At 52.6% G+C, this 15,463-nt stretch overlaps 6 protein-coding genes across 6 annotated transcripts; 3 read left to right on the top strand and 3 right to left on the bottom strand.

Annotated features, from left to right (window-relative positions):
* Window positions 1–16: 16 nt before the first annotated feature.
* VDBG_06397 (predicted protein) lies at window positions 17–854 on the bottom strand (the record flags this gene model as incomplete). Its single annotated transcript, XM_003003908.1, has 4 exons — window positions 17–166; window positions 344–369; window positions 495–574; window positions 736–854. The coding sequence occupies 4 exons, from the start codon at window positions 852–854 to the stop codon at window positions 17–19; spliced, it is 375 nt and encodes a 124-aa protein (XP_003003954.1).
* Window positions 855–1,060: 206 nt separating this feature from the next.
* Window positions 1,061–2,270, top strand: VDBG_06396 (flavonol synthase; the record flags this gene model as incomplete). The annotated part of the gene is made up of 3 exons (XM_003003907.1): window positions 1,061–1,256; window positions 1,310–1,584; window positions 1,635–2,270. 3 exons carry the CDS (start codon window positions 1,061–1,063, stop codon window positions 2,268–2,270), a joined length of 1,107 nt encoding a protein of 368 aa, XP_003003953.1.
* Window positions 2,271–4,198: 1,928 nt separating this feature from the next.
* VDBG_06395 (conserved hypothetical protein) lies at window positions 4,199–5,071 on the bottom strand (the record flags this gene model as incomplete). The annotated part of the gene is made up of 1 exon (XM_003003906.1): window positions 4,199–5,071. One exon carries the CDS (start codon window positions 5,069–5,071, stop codon window positions 4,199–4,201), a length of 873 nt encoding a protein of 290 aa, XP_003003952.1.
* Window positions 5,072–5,772: 701 nt separating this feature from the next.
* Window positions 5,773–7,557, bottom strand: VDBG_06394 (ATP-dependent rRNA helicase RRP3; the record flags this gene model as incomplete). Its single annotated transcript, XM_003003905.1, has 7 exons — window positions 5,773–6,303; window positions 6,355–6,584; window positions 6,636–6,690; window positions 6,747–6,784; window positions 6,835–6,880; window positions 6,940–7,302; window positions 7,360–7,557. The coding sequence occupies 7 exons, from the start codon at window positions 7,555–7,557 to the stop codon at window positions 5,773–5,775; spliced, it is 1,461 nt and encodes a 486-aa protein (XP_003003951.1).
* A 322-nt stretch (window positions 7,558–7,879) lies between these two features.
* On the top strand, window positions 7,880–9,329 carry VDBG_06393 (ribosome biogenesis protein SSF1; the record flags this gene model as incomplete). The annotated part of the gene is made up of 2 exons (XM_003003904.1): window positions 7,880–8,311; window positions 8,373–9,329. The coding sequence occupies 2 exons, from the start codon at window positions 7,880–7,882 to the stop codon at window positions 9,327–9,329; spliced, it is 1,389 nt and encodes a 462-aa protein (XP_003003950.1).
* Window positions 9,330–11,311: 1,982 nt separating this feature from the next.
* On the top strand, window positions 11,312–13,118 carry VDBG_06392 (conserved hypothetical protein; the record flags this gene model as incomplete). The annotated part of the gene is made up of 2 exons (XM_003003903.1): window positions 11,312–12,113; window positions 12,175–13,118. The coding sequence occupies 2 exons, from the start codon at window positions 11,312–11,314 to the stop codon at window positions 13,116–13,118; spliced, it is 1,746 nt and encodes a 581-aa protein (XP_003003949.1).
* Window positions 13,119–15,463: the final 2,345 nt, after the last annotated feature.

Raw genomic sequence — 15,463 nt, 5'->3', positions numbered from 1 at the left:
TGAGATACACGAAAGCTTACCATAAAAGCAGCTTCCTATCAACCGTTTGTTGGGCTTCTCTCAATAGCGGCCTGCCGTTGCCAGTGAATGAAGAAACACCGGCTAACGGTGTATAGAGCTCGTTGACGCCCACGTCGTCTCCGATCGTCATCCAGCTTTGTTGGGTCTGAAAATATGTAAAGATAAGTACTGATAGCAGAAAACATATCTGGAGTTGAGATATATCAGAAGGATTGGGATGGAGATGGTTAAACAGTCATGGTGTTCAACCTTTGTTGTCGGAGTTACGCTGACTTTTCAATGATGAGACATCACCACTACGACACTGGTTGGGACGACTTACAGTGGGGCCATTTGCATTTCTAGAACCTGGCTAACAGCAGTCATAATTGCTGCTCAGTGGTTAACAATGTTGGGAACTTCGTCTTGGCAATCAAACCATCTTCCAATCCCGCTGTCAGAGACCCCACCTAAAGAATCAGTTTCCAACTCACCGTGGACTACAAAGCGATTCTTTCCTTGGGTAGTGTTGGGCGCAAGGTGATCTCCCTGTGCTGTCCACCAAAACGACTGTCTGCCGAAGTGGTGTTTGTGGGATACACAGTGTAACACCTTATTTAAGAAGCACCTTCGAAGGCCACTCGCTGTGGAAGCCAATCGTAGTTCGCAAGAAATTCTCGCATTAGAATCATCCCTGTGGACCATCTATCCAGCCTCAAACTGTCAAAGCCTTACAAGTCGGTCCATTGAAATACGTAGTTCAGGTGCCTGGTCTTGAATATAGGGTTTGGTGTATTTTCTGAGGTGCTGTCGAAAAGGGTTGTCTGGTGCGGGGAACCGCAATCGATCGTCATGTTGGAGATGAATGGCGTGCCCAGCCGATCCCGCTCACCTGGGCTGCCGCTTGCCATCATCGTCATGGTCGGGGTCGTGTTATAACATGCGGGGTGAGCCCGATGCTGAAAAGATACATTATAATATTCGACCAAGAAGACGCGCACTGCAAGTCGAACCTTTAAACCCTTCTACATACTCCTCATCTTGTGCAAATTTCCTCGATATGTCCTCGCCTGTCAACTCAAATGGTACTCTTGCCCTTCCGGAATGGAAGCGACCAGAAAAGACAAAGAATGAACTGCCCTGGGCTGATATCAAGACCATCGATTTGCAGAAGTTCGGCCTGCTTGGCGGCAAACAAGAACTCGCGGAGGAACTGCGAGACGCTGTGAGCAGCCATTTCATATCTCCTTCGAGTTGTTACTGACAGAGTAGGTCCGTTCAACAGGATTCTTCAGCTTAATCAACACAGGCTTCAGCCCAGAGGAGGTTCAAAGGCAATACGACATTGGTAAGAACTTTTTCGGCCTTGAAACAGTCGATAAAGGACAACCTCAATACCGGTGTGACTTTTCGCAAGGCAACTACTTTGGTTGGCGTGCTGCACACGAAAAGACAATCATGGGAACCGACATCCTAGACAATGTCGAATCTGTGAACATAGCTAAGTTCATTACAAAATATGCTAAAGAACCATTACACCCATTCTTCCATCCGTTCAAAACCGAGATTGAGAGCTTTTCGAGGGTAAGTTCTGCCACAAAAGTTTAAGGTTCACCATTGACATCCAGACTCAGAAGTCTCTCGACTTGGCCAGCAAGGTCTTGACTCTCTTTTCGATCATCCTTGAGTTGCCCGAGGATTATTTCTCTTCCCGCCATGCTTACGAATCGCCCAGTGAAGACCACTTACGGTACATGACTTATCATCCTCGGCCCCTTGAAGATGATGTCCGTGTTCAGAACACCTGGTCGCGAGCCCACACTGACTTTGGCTCTTTGACACTTTTATGGAGTCAGGACGTTGCGGGCCTACAAGTCAAGACCGCATCTGGTGAATGGCGATATGTGCCGCCTGTTGATGACGGCATAGTTTGCAATGTCGGCGACACGCTCGACTTCTGGTCTGCCGGATACCTCAAATCAACAACACATCGGGTCATTCGTCCGCCTGAAGATCAGGCGCATCTCCATCGCCAAGGTCTTTTTTACTTCGTACGCCCGGGAGACGACGTCGACATTAAACCAGCACCATCGCCACTGTTGAAGAGGCTGGGTCTAATTGAGGATGACTACAAAGCCAAGGCGCCAGTCACAGGTCTACAATATGTTAGAGAGAGAGTGAAGAATTATCACAATCACAATGATTATGCAGATATGAAAGGACAAAGGTTCCGCGTGGGAGACTTGGAAATCGAAGACGAAGCAGCATGACGATCATAGGAAGTCGGGATACTGGAAGGACACAACATATCGATTGGTCATTGCTAGCTTGAGTGTATTTCCTCGAAGAAATCAGAATAGTAGCTCAGGGATGTCTTCCATTCTTTCCCGTTTAGTCCGATCGCAAATTATGTTGGGCAGTTGCTGCCGCACAGCGCCCCTTTTCTTTTCTTCTGGCAGCGAAATAAGCCAAAGAACCATGAGAGCCCTATCAAACAACATTCTCACGGTAATTATAATCGCACAATGGTTGAGAAGTCACCGGAATAAGTTGTGGTGTGCTGAAGTCATCAGTATGACAACTCTCAACGGTGGTTGACCGGGTCACGGACAAGGAAACAAATAGCTGGCCATGAAATTTATTTACATCAAGCGTAGTGATTTCCAGCCCACTACATAACGGAACAGCTTCATAATTCTTGACATGCAGCTGCAGAAGTGCATGCTGAGAATAGGGTTTTGTTGCTTCGTTCGGCGTTGGGTTGAGAGTGCTGAAATTGATCAGGGTCAGTCCCGTTGTTTTCAAACACGGCACGTGGTGCTCGTGGGAGCAACAGACTATTCCATTCACCGGGACTGAGAGGGGAACAGCAGAATTGTTAAAGGTACAAGCATTACGATATTCACTCTATCCACAACGAACGGAAGCCTTAAATACTGGGCAATCTACCATGTGTTTCCATTCCCCTTTGCAAGCTCATGCACTTCATGAAGGAAAACTCAAGAGACCCCGAGAGAAATATCGTGCCAGTCCACAAGCAAGAAGAAAAAACCGACCTTGAAACTTTACCCTGACGAATTCCTTCCGCCAATATGCCCACCTACTCCGCAATGAAATGGACATGCTGCCAATGCCAGCGACGTGCTTATAACACACAGCACTTCACGATGGAAAAGCCCCCAACGTGCCGCGCCACGGTCAAACTTCCCTGCGGACACGAACAATGTGACGATTGTACGAAAAAGAAAGGTCTTCGGACCTGTTGCCAGTGTAATCGCCGAATGAACAAAGCTTTGAATCCCACCTGTAGCGCCTTCGTTCAACCCAAGGTGGCCGTGCTCTGTGGGCATTTGTGGTGCGCCAACTGCACCCCTTCGGCCCCTGACGTTGGCACAGAGAGGGGCAATCTTCTCTGGGAGATCACCAAATTTCGAAAAGCCACCGAAGACAAGGCTCTCAGGCAGTTTGCCCAACCTGTAGTCCAGCCTCGACGTGTGCGACCGGATGGCCGACATCCACTCCCTGATAGTCGACCTCCTCTGGAGGCAGCTCCTGCAATCCCGAGGTCCCCCAGAAAAGAATTCCTCCCGCCGTGTCTGACTGGTGCGCCCCTGCCCGATATGGCTGAACCTCGACCTAGAGGCCTTCCGACATACCCAGCTTGTTTTCCATTCGGACCCCCTTGTATCTGGATCTGCTGCCATTGCCAGTCAGGCGGTAGTCCATGGACGGTTTGTCTCAAATGCGGGCATGGATGGTGTGCTGACCAATGCTTTCCACGCAGAAATCATGAATGATGGATAGGTTAGTCGTGGAGTCATACTGGTGCTGGCCATCAAAAAAGATTACTGGTCTATGAAGTAGATTTCTGGCAAGGTTCGGAAGGACAGAGTATGAGCGATGTTGTTGCATGACTTCTTTCGAGATAGCCGGGGGTGCTGCAAGGTAAGTCAGGTAGATTCAGCTCTCAAAGGAAATTAGGATGAGATAATTGTGAGCTAGATGATACGCGAACTGCAAGTTTCCTAGCGATAAGCGCCTCTAATTGTCATACGCCTCATTGCTGATTGTAACGATGTACTAGGAAGAAGTACAGTGGTGAGTGATGCATGGTCCGCCAGTCTGTTGCATAAGGCATGAGTGCCAATCGCTCACAAAGCATGACCCCGACATGGCGCGGTGTCCCAATCTGGGCTAATCAAAAAAGACAGCACATTCCAATGATTCCAGCCAGCAGCATGAGAGACGCCGTGTGACGTCCGGCGGCGCTAGGTGTCTCTGTCGGCGCGCTCGCCTCATCGGCTCCCGTTGTGGTGAGAATCGTCGTAGCCGCCCCGGAGCTGGGAGTTGCCGTTCCCGAGGTAGCAGCAGAAGTTTTGATGGAAGACGGCGCAGCTGAGATCGAAGCCGTCTCATCATCGTCATCACCCTCATCATCGCCGTCATCTTCCGAAGGCACCTCATCAGCACCAGGGAGAGAGTCCCATGCAGGGTAGTCAACGCCAGGGCACTCGGCAGTGCACTCGTATGTCTTCCTGTATGCGGACTCGTCCTCCTTATTGTCGGGATAAAACTGGACCATGCAATCCCTGGCGCAAGCATATGCCTCGCAGGGAATGGTGTCCGAGTCACCGACGTTGAATCCTTCCAGCTCAGGCTTGCTCCATTCGCCTTTGCCACCGTTGAGAGTAAATTCGTTGCTGTACTGGAAGCCAGACGGACCGTCGAGACTCGGGTCTTCATTGAACTCCATGACGGAGATCATGACGTCGCTGCCATCGGGAACGACAGATGGCGGTATTGTCACCTTCACGCTCGTTTCGTCGATGGCCGTAGCGTTGACGAGGTGACAGGCCGGACCGGTGCCCCAGCCAGGAGGCGTTGTGGCGAGGTAGACACGGAACTTCTCGAAGCCAGCGTCGAAAGAGTCCGAGTCCGCGAGGTCGTTAACGATGGAGACCTCGACCTCCTTGCCTGCCTCGACAGTAGGCGCGATCCTAATCGAGGTGAATGCTACAACATTTGAAGCTGCAGTCAGGGCGATGGCCAGCTTGGTGTAAGAAGCAACCATGTTGAATGAGTGTCGTGAAAAGAACGTAGAAGTGACAGCGCAGATGCGATTATGAAAGCCGCGAACGAGTGGCAAACGATCTGAATGAAGATCAGGAATTTAAAGAAGGAAGTCGACTGAATCTGCTACCATTTCAATCATCGGTTAAGTCTGGGATTTAAAGCTGACTATGGGCGAGACCGGCAATAACGGCGTAGCTAATGAAAAGGGGCCCAAACCCGTCTGTTCTAGAGCGGCGCCATCGAATCCTTCGTCGGTGATTGCTGAGTTTTGCCCACACAACCCCTGTAGGTCTGCCCGAGCGGCAAAAAGGAAATCGGATAGCTTATTGGCCTTCCACAGCGACCAGAAATTGTTCACTGGAGCAAAGCCCCCGTACCAGCCTACGGTACAATCCGTACCTATTCTTTTCCCAGGTATTTGTTGTTGAGTCGACGAGCTAAAAGAGCAGGCGCCTTCGTCATGACAATCATGGTGATCGCGGTCATGAAAGGAATGAATTACTATAGCTGCCTCTTTAGTATCAGGCATTATTTCGCAACCAAGATTGATCCTGAAAGGCTGACTGTTCGATGCGGAGATAAATAGCATGTGAAAGTTCGACCTTCATATCGTTTCCTTCGAATCATTTGATCGAGGAAACAACGAACACCGTCTCCTAACGCCAAGTCAGGCCGTAAAAGCCCCTATTCCCCCCCCCCTCAGCCCTCGTCGGCATCCATGCCATCGTGCCTCCTTTTCGAATCACCAACAAATTTGCCCTTCAGAACGGCTCCCTTCTTGCCGCGGTTCTCCATTAGGTGCTTCATCTCAATCCTCGCGTGCCTCTGTGCCTCCTCGACGCGTGCCTGGAACACCATGACTTCTTCCTTCTCCGTAGGAAACTCGTCAAGCTTCTTCCCCATGGACGCCTCAATGCGAAGCCAAATCTCGAGATCGTACTGCGTGACGAGACTGAGCGCGCGACCCGACTTGCCAGCACGAGCGGTACGACCGACACGATGAATATAAGTTTTACTATCCTGAGGAAGGTCGTAGTTGATGACGACATCAACATTGGGAATATCGAGACCACGAGCGGCGACATCAGTAGCGACAAGGATGTCGCGAGAGCCAGCGCGGAACTTGTTTAGGGCTCCAAGACGAGCAGATTGAGACAGCTGGCCATGTAGGGGAAGAGCGGAGAATCCTAGGGTTCGAAGAAGGATTGCAAGGCGCTGTGTGTCGTGAACCTTGTAGTCATTAGCGGGGGTTCCACCTTGAGCAACAGGCCAAGCACATACTGTACGGAGGAAGACAATCGTGGTCTGCCCGATGAAGGAGTTGATGAGATGAACGCAGTAGACATCCTTCAGCGCATGTGGGATAAAAAGAAAGTTCTGCAGCAGCGTCGAAACGACCTGATATCCATTGGACTGAACCGAGACACGGGCAGGATCCTTCAGACTGGCACGCTGGAGAGACTCAACCTTGGAGCTCATTGTCGCGGAGAACAGGTAAGTGTGGCGTTCGCCTGAGCTACGGTCAGTCACAAGGTACCACCGCTGGAGAAAACACCACCTACGAGGAATGAACTTAAGAATCTTATCGATTGAGGGGCCAAAGTCCATGTCGAGCAACTGAGAATACGAGTGAGCATTCGGGGACGGCGGTCGTAGAGAGGGATTGAACCTACACGATCCGCTTCATCGAGTACGAGATACTTGAGCGAACCTGCATCGCATGTCAGACAGTTCTTTGCAGCTCAGAACAGAAAGACGTACGAAGAGAAAACCCCTTAGTCTTCTCGAGATGATCCAGCAATCGACCCTGAGTCACGTTAGCATGGGAAACGAACGAGAGAGATCACCCGGCCAAGAGATGCATACCGGCGTCGCAACGACAACATGAGGTTTCTTTCCCAGCGCGATGGCCTGCTGCACCATGTCCAGACCACCGACGATGACGGCGCATCGCAGGTTGATCAGGGAGCCGAGGGCCTCGAAGGTCTGCGCAATCTGGGCCGCCAGCTCGCGAGTCGGGGCCATGACAACGGCGAAGAGGCCGGACGGCTTTTCGAGAAGGGCTTGTAGTACAGGCAGTGCGAAAGCAGCCGTCTTTCCCGAACCTGTCTCCGCGAGGCCAATGACATCGCGGCCGGCGAGAGCGAGAGGGATGCTCTTCTCCTGGATGGGGGTCGGGTGCTTGTAGCCGAGAGCTTCGGTGGCTTCGACGAGAGATTCGACGACACCCTGGGCCCAGAATTAGCAAGCTGCGATTGATCGTTCTTCTAATCAGTCAGAGCGTACCAGGTCCGCGAAGCTCTTCTTGGCTACTGGTGCGTCATCTTGGTTCGCCGCCGCCTCGTCAGTCGTTGAGGCAGGCGGGGCGGGCTCGGGCGATTGTTCTTTTGTCGGCGCGGGCTTGGAAATGGCAGCAGCAGGCTTAACAGCAGCAGCCGCGCCGTGCTTGATTTTTCGCCGCTTCTGTGAGTGAGCGTCGGTCATGTTGGGTGGTTATATCCTAACAAGTCTCATGACCAGCAGGGAAGCAAAAAGTTGTCCAAGGCGACAAGCAGATCAATGTTAGAAGGCACTCTAGAATATTTTCAGCGGGGCTCCAAGGGTCATGAATGGGGGAACCCTGCAAAGAGCTTCCGATAAAGCATTTTATGGGTCCTTATCGGAACAGGCCCCTCGAAAGTTTTTTGCAACTCTGACCCGTCGCCTTTCTCCTTCGACCAGCCTTGCAAAAGGGTTCACCGCAGACAGCTCGTCTGTTGACCACCCTACACGAATTTGATCGCCTGACGACACGCCAATCCTCACAATGGCGCGTCGCCGTACCAAGAAGAAGACCCATCTGGGCGCCAACAACCCCGAGACAGCCGCGCCGGGTCATGCTACCATCAGCGACCCCAAGTCCATGGTCATCCGTATCGGTGCCGGTGAGGTTGGCTCCAGCGTCTCCCAGTTGGCAGCCGACGTCCGCAAGGTCATGGAGCCTGGAACCGCGTCGCGCCTCAAAGAGCGCCGCTCCAACAAGCTCAAGGACTACATCGTCATGGCTGGACCCCTTGGCGTCACCCATTTCCTCCTCTTTTCAAGGTCAGAGAGCGGCAACACCAACCTGCGCATCGGCCTTACGCCGCGCGGCCCGACAATGCACTTTCGCGTCGAAAAGTACTCCCTCTGCAAGGATGTTCAGCGCGCGCAGAGGCATCCCAAAGGCTTTGGCAATGACGCCGTCACACCGCCTCTGGTGAGTCTTTCATCTCCTCTGCCCTGGAGCACCACCAGCACACCCCAGCTAACTGAGCCAGCTCGTCATGAACAACTTCTCCGCCCCCAACGCCACCTCTAAGTCGGCCGTTCCCAAGCACCTCGAGTCCCTTGCCACGACCGTCTTCCAGTCCCTTTTCCCCCCCATCAACCCGCAGTCGACCTCCCTTAAAACCATCCGTCGTGTCCTCCTATTGAACCGAGAGATCGACCCGGAGAATGAGGGTTGCTTCATTCTTAATTTCCGTCACTACGCCATCACAACGCGCGCTACTGGTCTGTCCAAGCCGCTGAAGCGTCTCAATGCCGCCGAGAAGCTCGTGGCCGGCAAGACGGGCGGTCCCCGTCAGAAGGGCGGCGTGCCCAATCTCGGCAAGCTCGAGGACATTGCTGATTACATGATTGGCGGCGATCACGGCAACGGCTACATGACGGACGGCGGCACGAGCGGTAGCGAAGTCGACACAGACGCCGAGATTGAGGTTCTCGAACGGAACCCCAAGAAACTTTCTACCGGCAAGCCCAAGCCGGCGACGGCGGCGACCGCGGCCGACGATTTCGAGGACCAAGAAGACAACGACGAGGGCGTCGAGCGCCGTGCCGTTAAGCTTGTTGAGCTCGGGCCCAGGATGCGCCTGCGACTGACCAAGGTGGAGGAGGGACTGTGCTCTGGCAAGCCAATGTGGCATGAATACGTGCAAAAGAGCCGCGCTGAGGAGCAGGAGCTTGATCAGCGTTGGGAGAAGAGGAAAGCCGACAAAGAGGCCCGGCGCAAGGAGCAAAAGGCCAATATTGAGAGCAAGAAGGCGGCTAAGAAGGCCAATGGCGGGGCCAGGGGTGATGACGAGGACGAGGACGAAGACGAGGACATGGAAGATTATGATGACTACGAGTTTGATAGCGAGGGCCTCGAGGGTGATGGCGAGATGCAGGTCAACGAGAAGGCCGAGGAGAACGGCGAGTGGGAAGATGAGGAAGAGGAGATCGCCAACGGTTGATTACATCGTCTGGCATCGTGACATCGCTTCTCGTCTTCTCGTGTAGTCTATCTAGTCCTTGAGCGTACAATCGACCCATCTGTTAATCTGTTCTCGCCTCTCAATTCATAATCCCGCGTTCGACAGAAGGCCTGAGCGAGCGACGGACGTCTCCGATGCCGGTCAACGCCTCCACATTGTAAGCGGCGTTTAGACCATGCGATCCGCTACAAACCCCGACCCTAAGCTGCAGTGCAAAATCTTCCATTCTCGCGGTCAAGAACACTTTCCATCTCAAGTTTAAATGAACGTTTCAGAGTCTGCTAGGTTTATTAGAGACAATAGAACCATAGGGTCATGAGAGTCGCTCGAGTCTACCCACCCCAACCAACGATGGAAGGTGGGTGGAGGGAGACAGCTCACTGGCTGTCGTGACTCAGAAACCAGCACCAATGGCAAAGCCGCCACCAAGCCGATTTCAGTACTAATTATGACTCCTGGCCGAAGATGAGGTTGACACTTCAGCTCCTCCAAGCTATCTCGTGTCACATATGCACAATCAAATGTAAATGCCTGAAATTTTGCATGATGTAGAATACAGGCAATGAGCCCACAGACCACCTCTTGACCGTCATCGTAGCCTCGATCCTGTGATCCATGCCAACCATGCCATTCACAATCTGGGTCACGGCCCCTGCCAGTACGTCATATGTACATGTAGATGCGATCCCGAGGGGTCAGCCAGCTAGAGCCTCAAGGTGTGCCTCCTTCTATGTGCTGAGCAGTAAGTAGTAAGCGGGACGAAGTGCAAGAGATTCATCGACAGAAAGAGACACGTCGGGGCCCAATGCCGTCTCCTAATCAAGTCCATCTGCATAGGTATATAGTGCACCTTGAAATGTGCCAGCGTTGCAATACATTGCCTCCACTCGAAATCGTTGTACGAATGAGCCCGTGCCACTCTGCAGGACAGCGAGCGCGACAGAGAAAAAAAAAAGTGAGAACAGCGAATCTGCTGCAGGGAAAAATCCATTCCCCATCCCTTTCCACCCAATGAGACGTCCACGACGCACCCCGCCCCACGGCAAGTAGCGGTGACGCTCCTCCCCTGCCCTGCCCCACCACATCCTAGCGCCAAAGAGCCACCTCCAAAATGCCATCTGGCAGTGAACCCATCCAACCCAAGCCACTGTACCGCCATCAAGCTCACTGGAGCCGCAGCATCATCCACCCCTACGGTGCCCTTGCTTGCTTGCTTGTCTGTTCACTCGTTCGAAATCGCACTCGAATGCACGGACCATCGCACCCCCACCGGGTCCTGGAAAAAGTTTCGGCGTCAAAGTCGAACGTCGTCTCCTCCTTCCTTCCTCTCTTTCCCGTAGGCAATTCTCAAAATTTCACAGACCAGACCCCCAAGTCAATAATCAACAACATTCTACCCCCCTTAACAGAACATACCAAACACAGAACTTTTCTCGAAAACCATGTCCGCCGTCGCTGAGCTGTGAACTCCCACTGGCGGGAGGCGTCCTCCCCGCTCCCATCCGGGGTACGGCGTCTCCTCCAGTCCACCAGCACATCGAGACATTCAACAACCCTCAGTTTTCGAAGAAAAGTTCCAGCCAGGCCTTCACTGCTTGGAGTCCGCCAAAAAGGACGACATCGTATTCTGCGCACGCGCCTGCTACTAGACACACCAACACACTCGCGACCCTGCCCGACACGCCTGGGGCAACGCAAACCAACTACCTCAACCTCGAAAAGCGCCCCTCCTCCCCCCGTCTCGCCCACGACACCCATTTTCTCTCCTGCTCTTTTTCTCGGAAACAACTATACAAGCATCTTTCCTGCTTTCATACGCAACAGCTACTCGACAAGCGTTCAGTCCATTCACAACCTGCCATACACCCCACTTCACCGCTCCTAAACAAAACTCCCCGCACTGCAAACCACAATCTTCAGCTTCCACGCCTGACCCGGCTCAAACCACAATACCTTCCATCATGTCTCGCAACATTCGTCAAAAGTTCCCTTCCGGCCCCCGCAAGGTCGCCCGGCGTCGCAGTTCAGTCACCTCTTCCTCCTCCTTCGACCTTTCAGACGAAGATGGTGGCTACTCTGCCGTCGAGGACATCAGTGATTCTGAGGATAACGATGAGGAGGATGTTGATGCGGCCGAGGAGGAGCATATTATCACTCGGGTGCTGCACCCCAGCAACGCCAGTTCCCCTCGGCCACAAAGTCCGCAAGCAGTGGTGGTACCAGCAAGTGTAGAGCCAGAAGAAGAGGATGACGAGGATGAAGACGACGAGGAAGACGAGGACGATGAGACTGCAGACGCTGATGTGGATGACGGCGGTAGCTGGGACGGTATTGTTTCTGAAGTTGATGAAACTGTCAGCTCCGACAACCATGCGACACCGCACCGCGCTGCCCATGAGCGCCACGTCCGCTTCGTCGACGTGCCCTCGAGTGATTCGGACTCGACTGAGACTGAGGATGACCACGCCGACTTCTTCCCAGACCTGTTTGTCGACCAAAACACGCTAGATCCGTCCTTCCGCCGCGAGATCGAACAGGATGACGACGACAACAGCTCCTCCCATTCTGGCTCCTACTGGGATTTCCATGGCGTGTACGAGTACAATGCTAGTGCTGACTCGGAGGTTGAAGCGATCATCCAGGAATTGGAAGACGATAACACCCCGGTTGCCACACCCTTCCCTCTTCAAGATGCCCCAGAGATCCTTGAGCAAGCTGCTAGAGCAGTTGTCGAGGAGGAGCCGGAATCGGACGGCTATGAGAGTGAGTCCTTGATCATAATGACGTGCCAGCAGCACAGTATGCTAATATTACCACTCTCCAGCGGATGGCGACACAACCGAAGAAGATGATGATGTTCCTATCCCTCCTGTACGGCGCAAGGAGCGTCGGCCATCACCTGTGGACCAGTCGGATGAGTCTGACACGGGTGAGCCAATTAAAGGACGCCGTGGTCAGCCACGAGTCGGGCGCTTTAACTTGGACAGCTCGGATAGGAAACCGATTGCGGTTGTGAACCCCATCTCGAGGAAGATGATGATCTTCACTCCGCACCGTCGTCGACACCTCGACCTATCCCCAGAGCAGTTTAATCTTCCCGCGTACGGTGTGCAGTCTTCGCCCATGCTGGGAAGCTCCGCGCACATCATGATGAGCGCAATGTACTCGTCAAACACTGGTTTTGGGAACTTGATGAACACCCAGGCCATGGGGCCTGCAGAGGCCTTCTTCCCTTTCCCCTCCGAGCCCAACACAGCGGACGAAAGCTCAGACATGGGCCCAGAAGGCGAAGACGAAGCCGAGAGGAGCTTGGACATCGACGACTTTATCACATTCGATGCTGGATCGCACGCCGACGATGATGATGACGATGATTGGTGTCGAAGCGATGCTTTGGCGTCGACCCCTGCCCGGCCCACAACCGCCTCAAGCGAAGGCGATTTGTTGTCGCATGTCAATGCCAGCAATGTCGGCGCTTTCCGTCGGGACCAGATCAACCAGCGTCTCATTCTGAGTGAAAAGGCGACCCAAGATTCCTTGGCCTTCAGCAGCCCGTACAATTACACAGCTCTGAGAGGCATCAAATCGGATCGTTTCGAGACGGCGGCGGCTCCATTGACGCCCATGCGACGCCAAAAACGTCAGATGCAAGATATGTCGCGCAGCCCCTTGGAGACTGCGTCTCAGAAACGGAAGGCTTCGAACGAACATGGACTTGGCCATAAAAGACATCGGAGCATATCCGATGTGAACCAATTGCGCATATGATGGGGACAACTGGACAGGCAGCGTTGAGGAGAAGGTGGATAAACGAATGAGGATGGCGTGGTCCGGTGGCGTCCTGATGGTCGACATTGGCCATCCCTGGCCTCAAGCTTGCTTTCGCTTCGCTCGTATATTAGCAGAAGCGACAGGCTCATCTTTTGTTGTTTGTTTTGTTCGAGCGTGCTGTTGATGGGTGCACCTAGTAATTATGGTGGCATTGGAGCACCAGCTCGCTATGAGGGTTGATATCCTCACGCAGGTAGACCGGAACACATCGAACGTCAGATAGTTCAACCCTTTATCATGTATCTCTGGGATGCGCCGAGAGAACACACGTGACTTTTAAGTTGAATGGAGGTCACAATTACGCGACGGGATTAATCTGTCGGACGTCGAATCCGTCTCGCCCAAGTCAAATTTACGCCACTATGGTGAGACAGGGGATGCTGCGCGGTTCCGACATCATCTTGACGGGAAGAAACCCTCGAAGCCGTATACACGAAACTTTACGCTGCCGCTTTTAAAGATGCAGCCGAATCCAATAAGAAATCCTTGGAGAGCTGATGCTTGGTAAGTAAGAGCTTGTAGCAAACCTTCGGTGACGTAGGTGGTCGGGAGAACGCTTGCAACGAATGCTCCAGACACTGCACGTAGATCGTTGCCCAGTCCATGAACGTCCCACGGCAGTATAGATTCCAAAGACTAGATCATCGAAGACCGTGAAGTGATGACAGAAAGGTATATCGGTTCTCGGTGTTGGGGGGGGGGGGCATACGTGCGAATCGCCAGGTTAGTGTTGTGTAAATATTGCTGAGTTCAGTCCACTGGGGGCACCGGGAGATCCGACTTGTACACCTGGACAGGCGAAGCATGAACAGACGATCTGGTTCTGACAGATATGAGAACGGCAACAGCCACACAGCTTGATGGTCCGCTCCAGAAGAAAGTCTGGGTGATGCAGATGAAAGACAACCGATCGTTGGTGCGGAGACAGAGCCAGGCCTAACCACTTTGTTTAACCGGCAATGCTCACTGAGTACAAATCAAGGTTCTTGTGAGATGGAAAAAACGAATAGGCAAAGTGTCAGAGGTTACGATGAGTCGACCGCTGAGCGATGACACGACGCTGTCAGTTGCAAAGAAGAACAGTGTATCATCCGTGCCAACCATCGAATTGGACGGGCAGTCATTACGATAATTTGAAGAGCCTTGACAACTCCTGGGGCTTGGCAATGGTTCGGTCAGGATCTCCACAGAGAAAAGGGGCAGAGCTCTATCGAGGTGATCAAGGCCACTACGTTGGCAGTCCGTATGGTGTGAGGACATCGGCTCAAGAGTCGACAAGTAGGCCAGAGTCTCTCGTGCCGACAGCGCTCATGGTTAGAATGAACAGCGCAAGGCGTGACTATTAAAATGTCAATGCTAGTGTGGGAGCAGGTTGGTAGTTGAAGGGAGACGGGGGCTAAAGCAAGCCTGAAGGCAAATCTTCTGAGCTGCATGGACATGGACGTACTGACAAGCGATAATGTTGTCTATCAAAACCGAAGAGCCTAAGTGCAGCCATGCAAGTAATGCCTGTTGGGCTTGGGTGGCGAAATCGGTGAAGAAAGAAACGGTAAGCCATGTGGAAACCAGAGGTGAAGTGAAGATGCCAAGTATATAGTTGACTACTCATTTTAGGTTACTAAGCTTACTTGGCCTGTCCGCTCGTTACAGCACGGTAGTAAATATTCGTTGACTAGTGGAACCAGTTACCTGTCTTCTTGTGAGGGTGTACCAGGTCTTCGCTAAATACCGTACTATGTGCCGACAGGTAGCATCCCTTTTTTTTATGCCACCCACTAGTAGTGTGTCCAGGATCGGCCACCCGCCAACATGATCGCCGGCCCAACCAGATCCTTTGAGGACTGTCAAACGGGCTGCTGACTTACCTGCACGTGATCATATCTGTGAAGGTGAGGGGCATTGGGCTCTATGTTTCAAGTGTAACGATTCGCACAAGATCATGATTTAACATCCCTTTTGAAGTTGCCTCACGGGCCGAGGGAATGGTGTCGGAGATTCTCAATTCTGCTGTAGTAGTGCTGCTAACTGGCAAGTTTCAAAAGCCCGGCAGACAATTGGATATAGACAGAGGGCTCGACTTCATAGTTCGATAAGCCACCCATTACCGGCATCACTGTATCATCCACCATTATGATCCTAGATGTCGGATGTCAAAGTCCCATTTCGGTACAACCTGCTCCTTTAATTATCATTACCCGATCGCATCTGATCAATTTATGTAGTTCAAACCTTAGACAGGCTTGAGCCAATCTGTTGAACCAATATTAGGGAGTTCCCTAGGG

This window comes from Verticillium alfalfae, genomic scaffold, assembly GCF_000150825.1.
Source record: "Verticillium alfalfae VaMs.102 supercont1.7 genomic scaffold, whole genome shotgun sequence".
Classification (NCBI taxonomy): Eukaryota; Fungi; Ascomycota; class Sordariomycetes; order Glomerellales; family Plectosphaerellaceae; genus Verticillium; species Verticillium alfalfae.
This window is presented reverse-complemented; position numbering and strand designations above follow the sequence as displayed.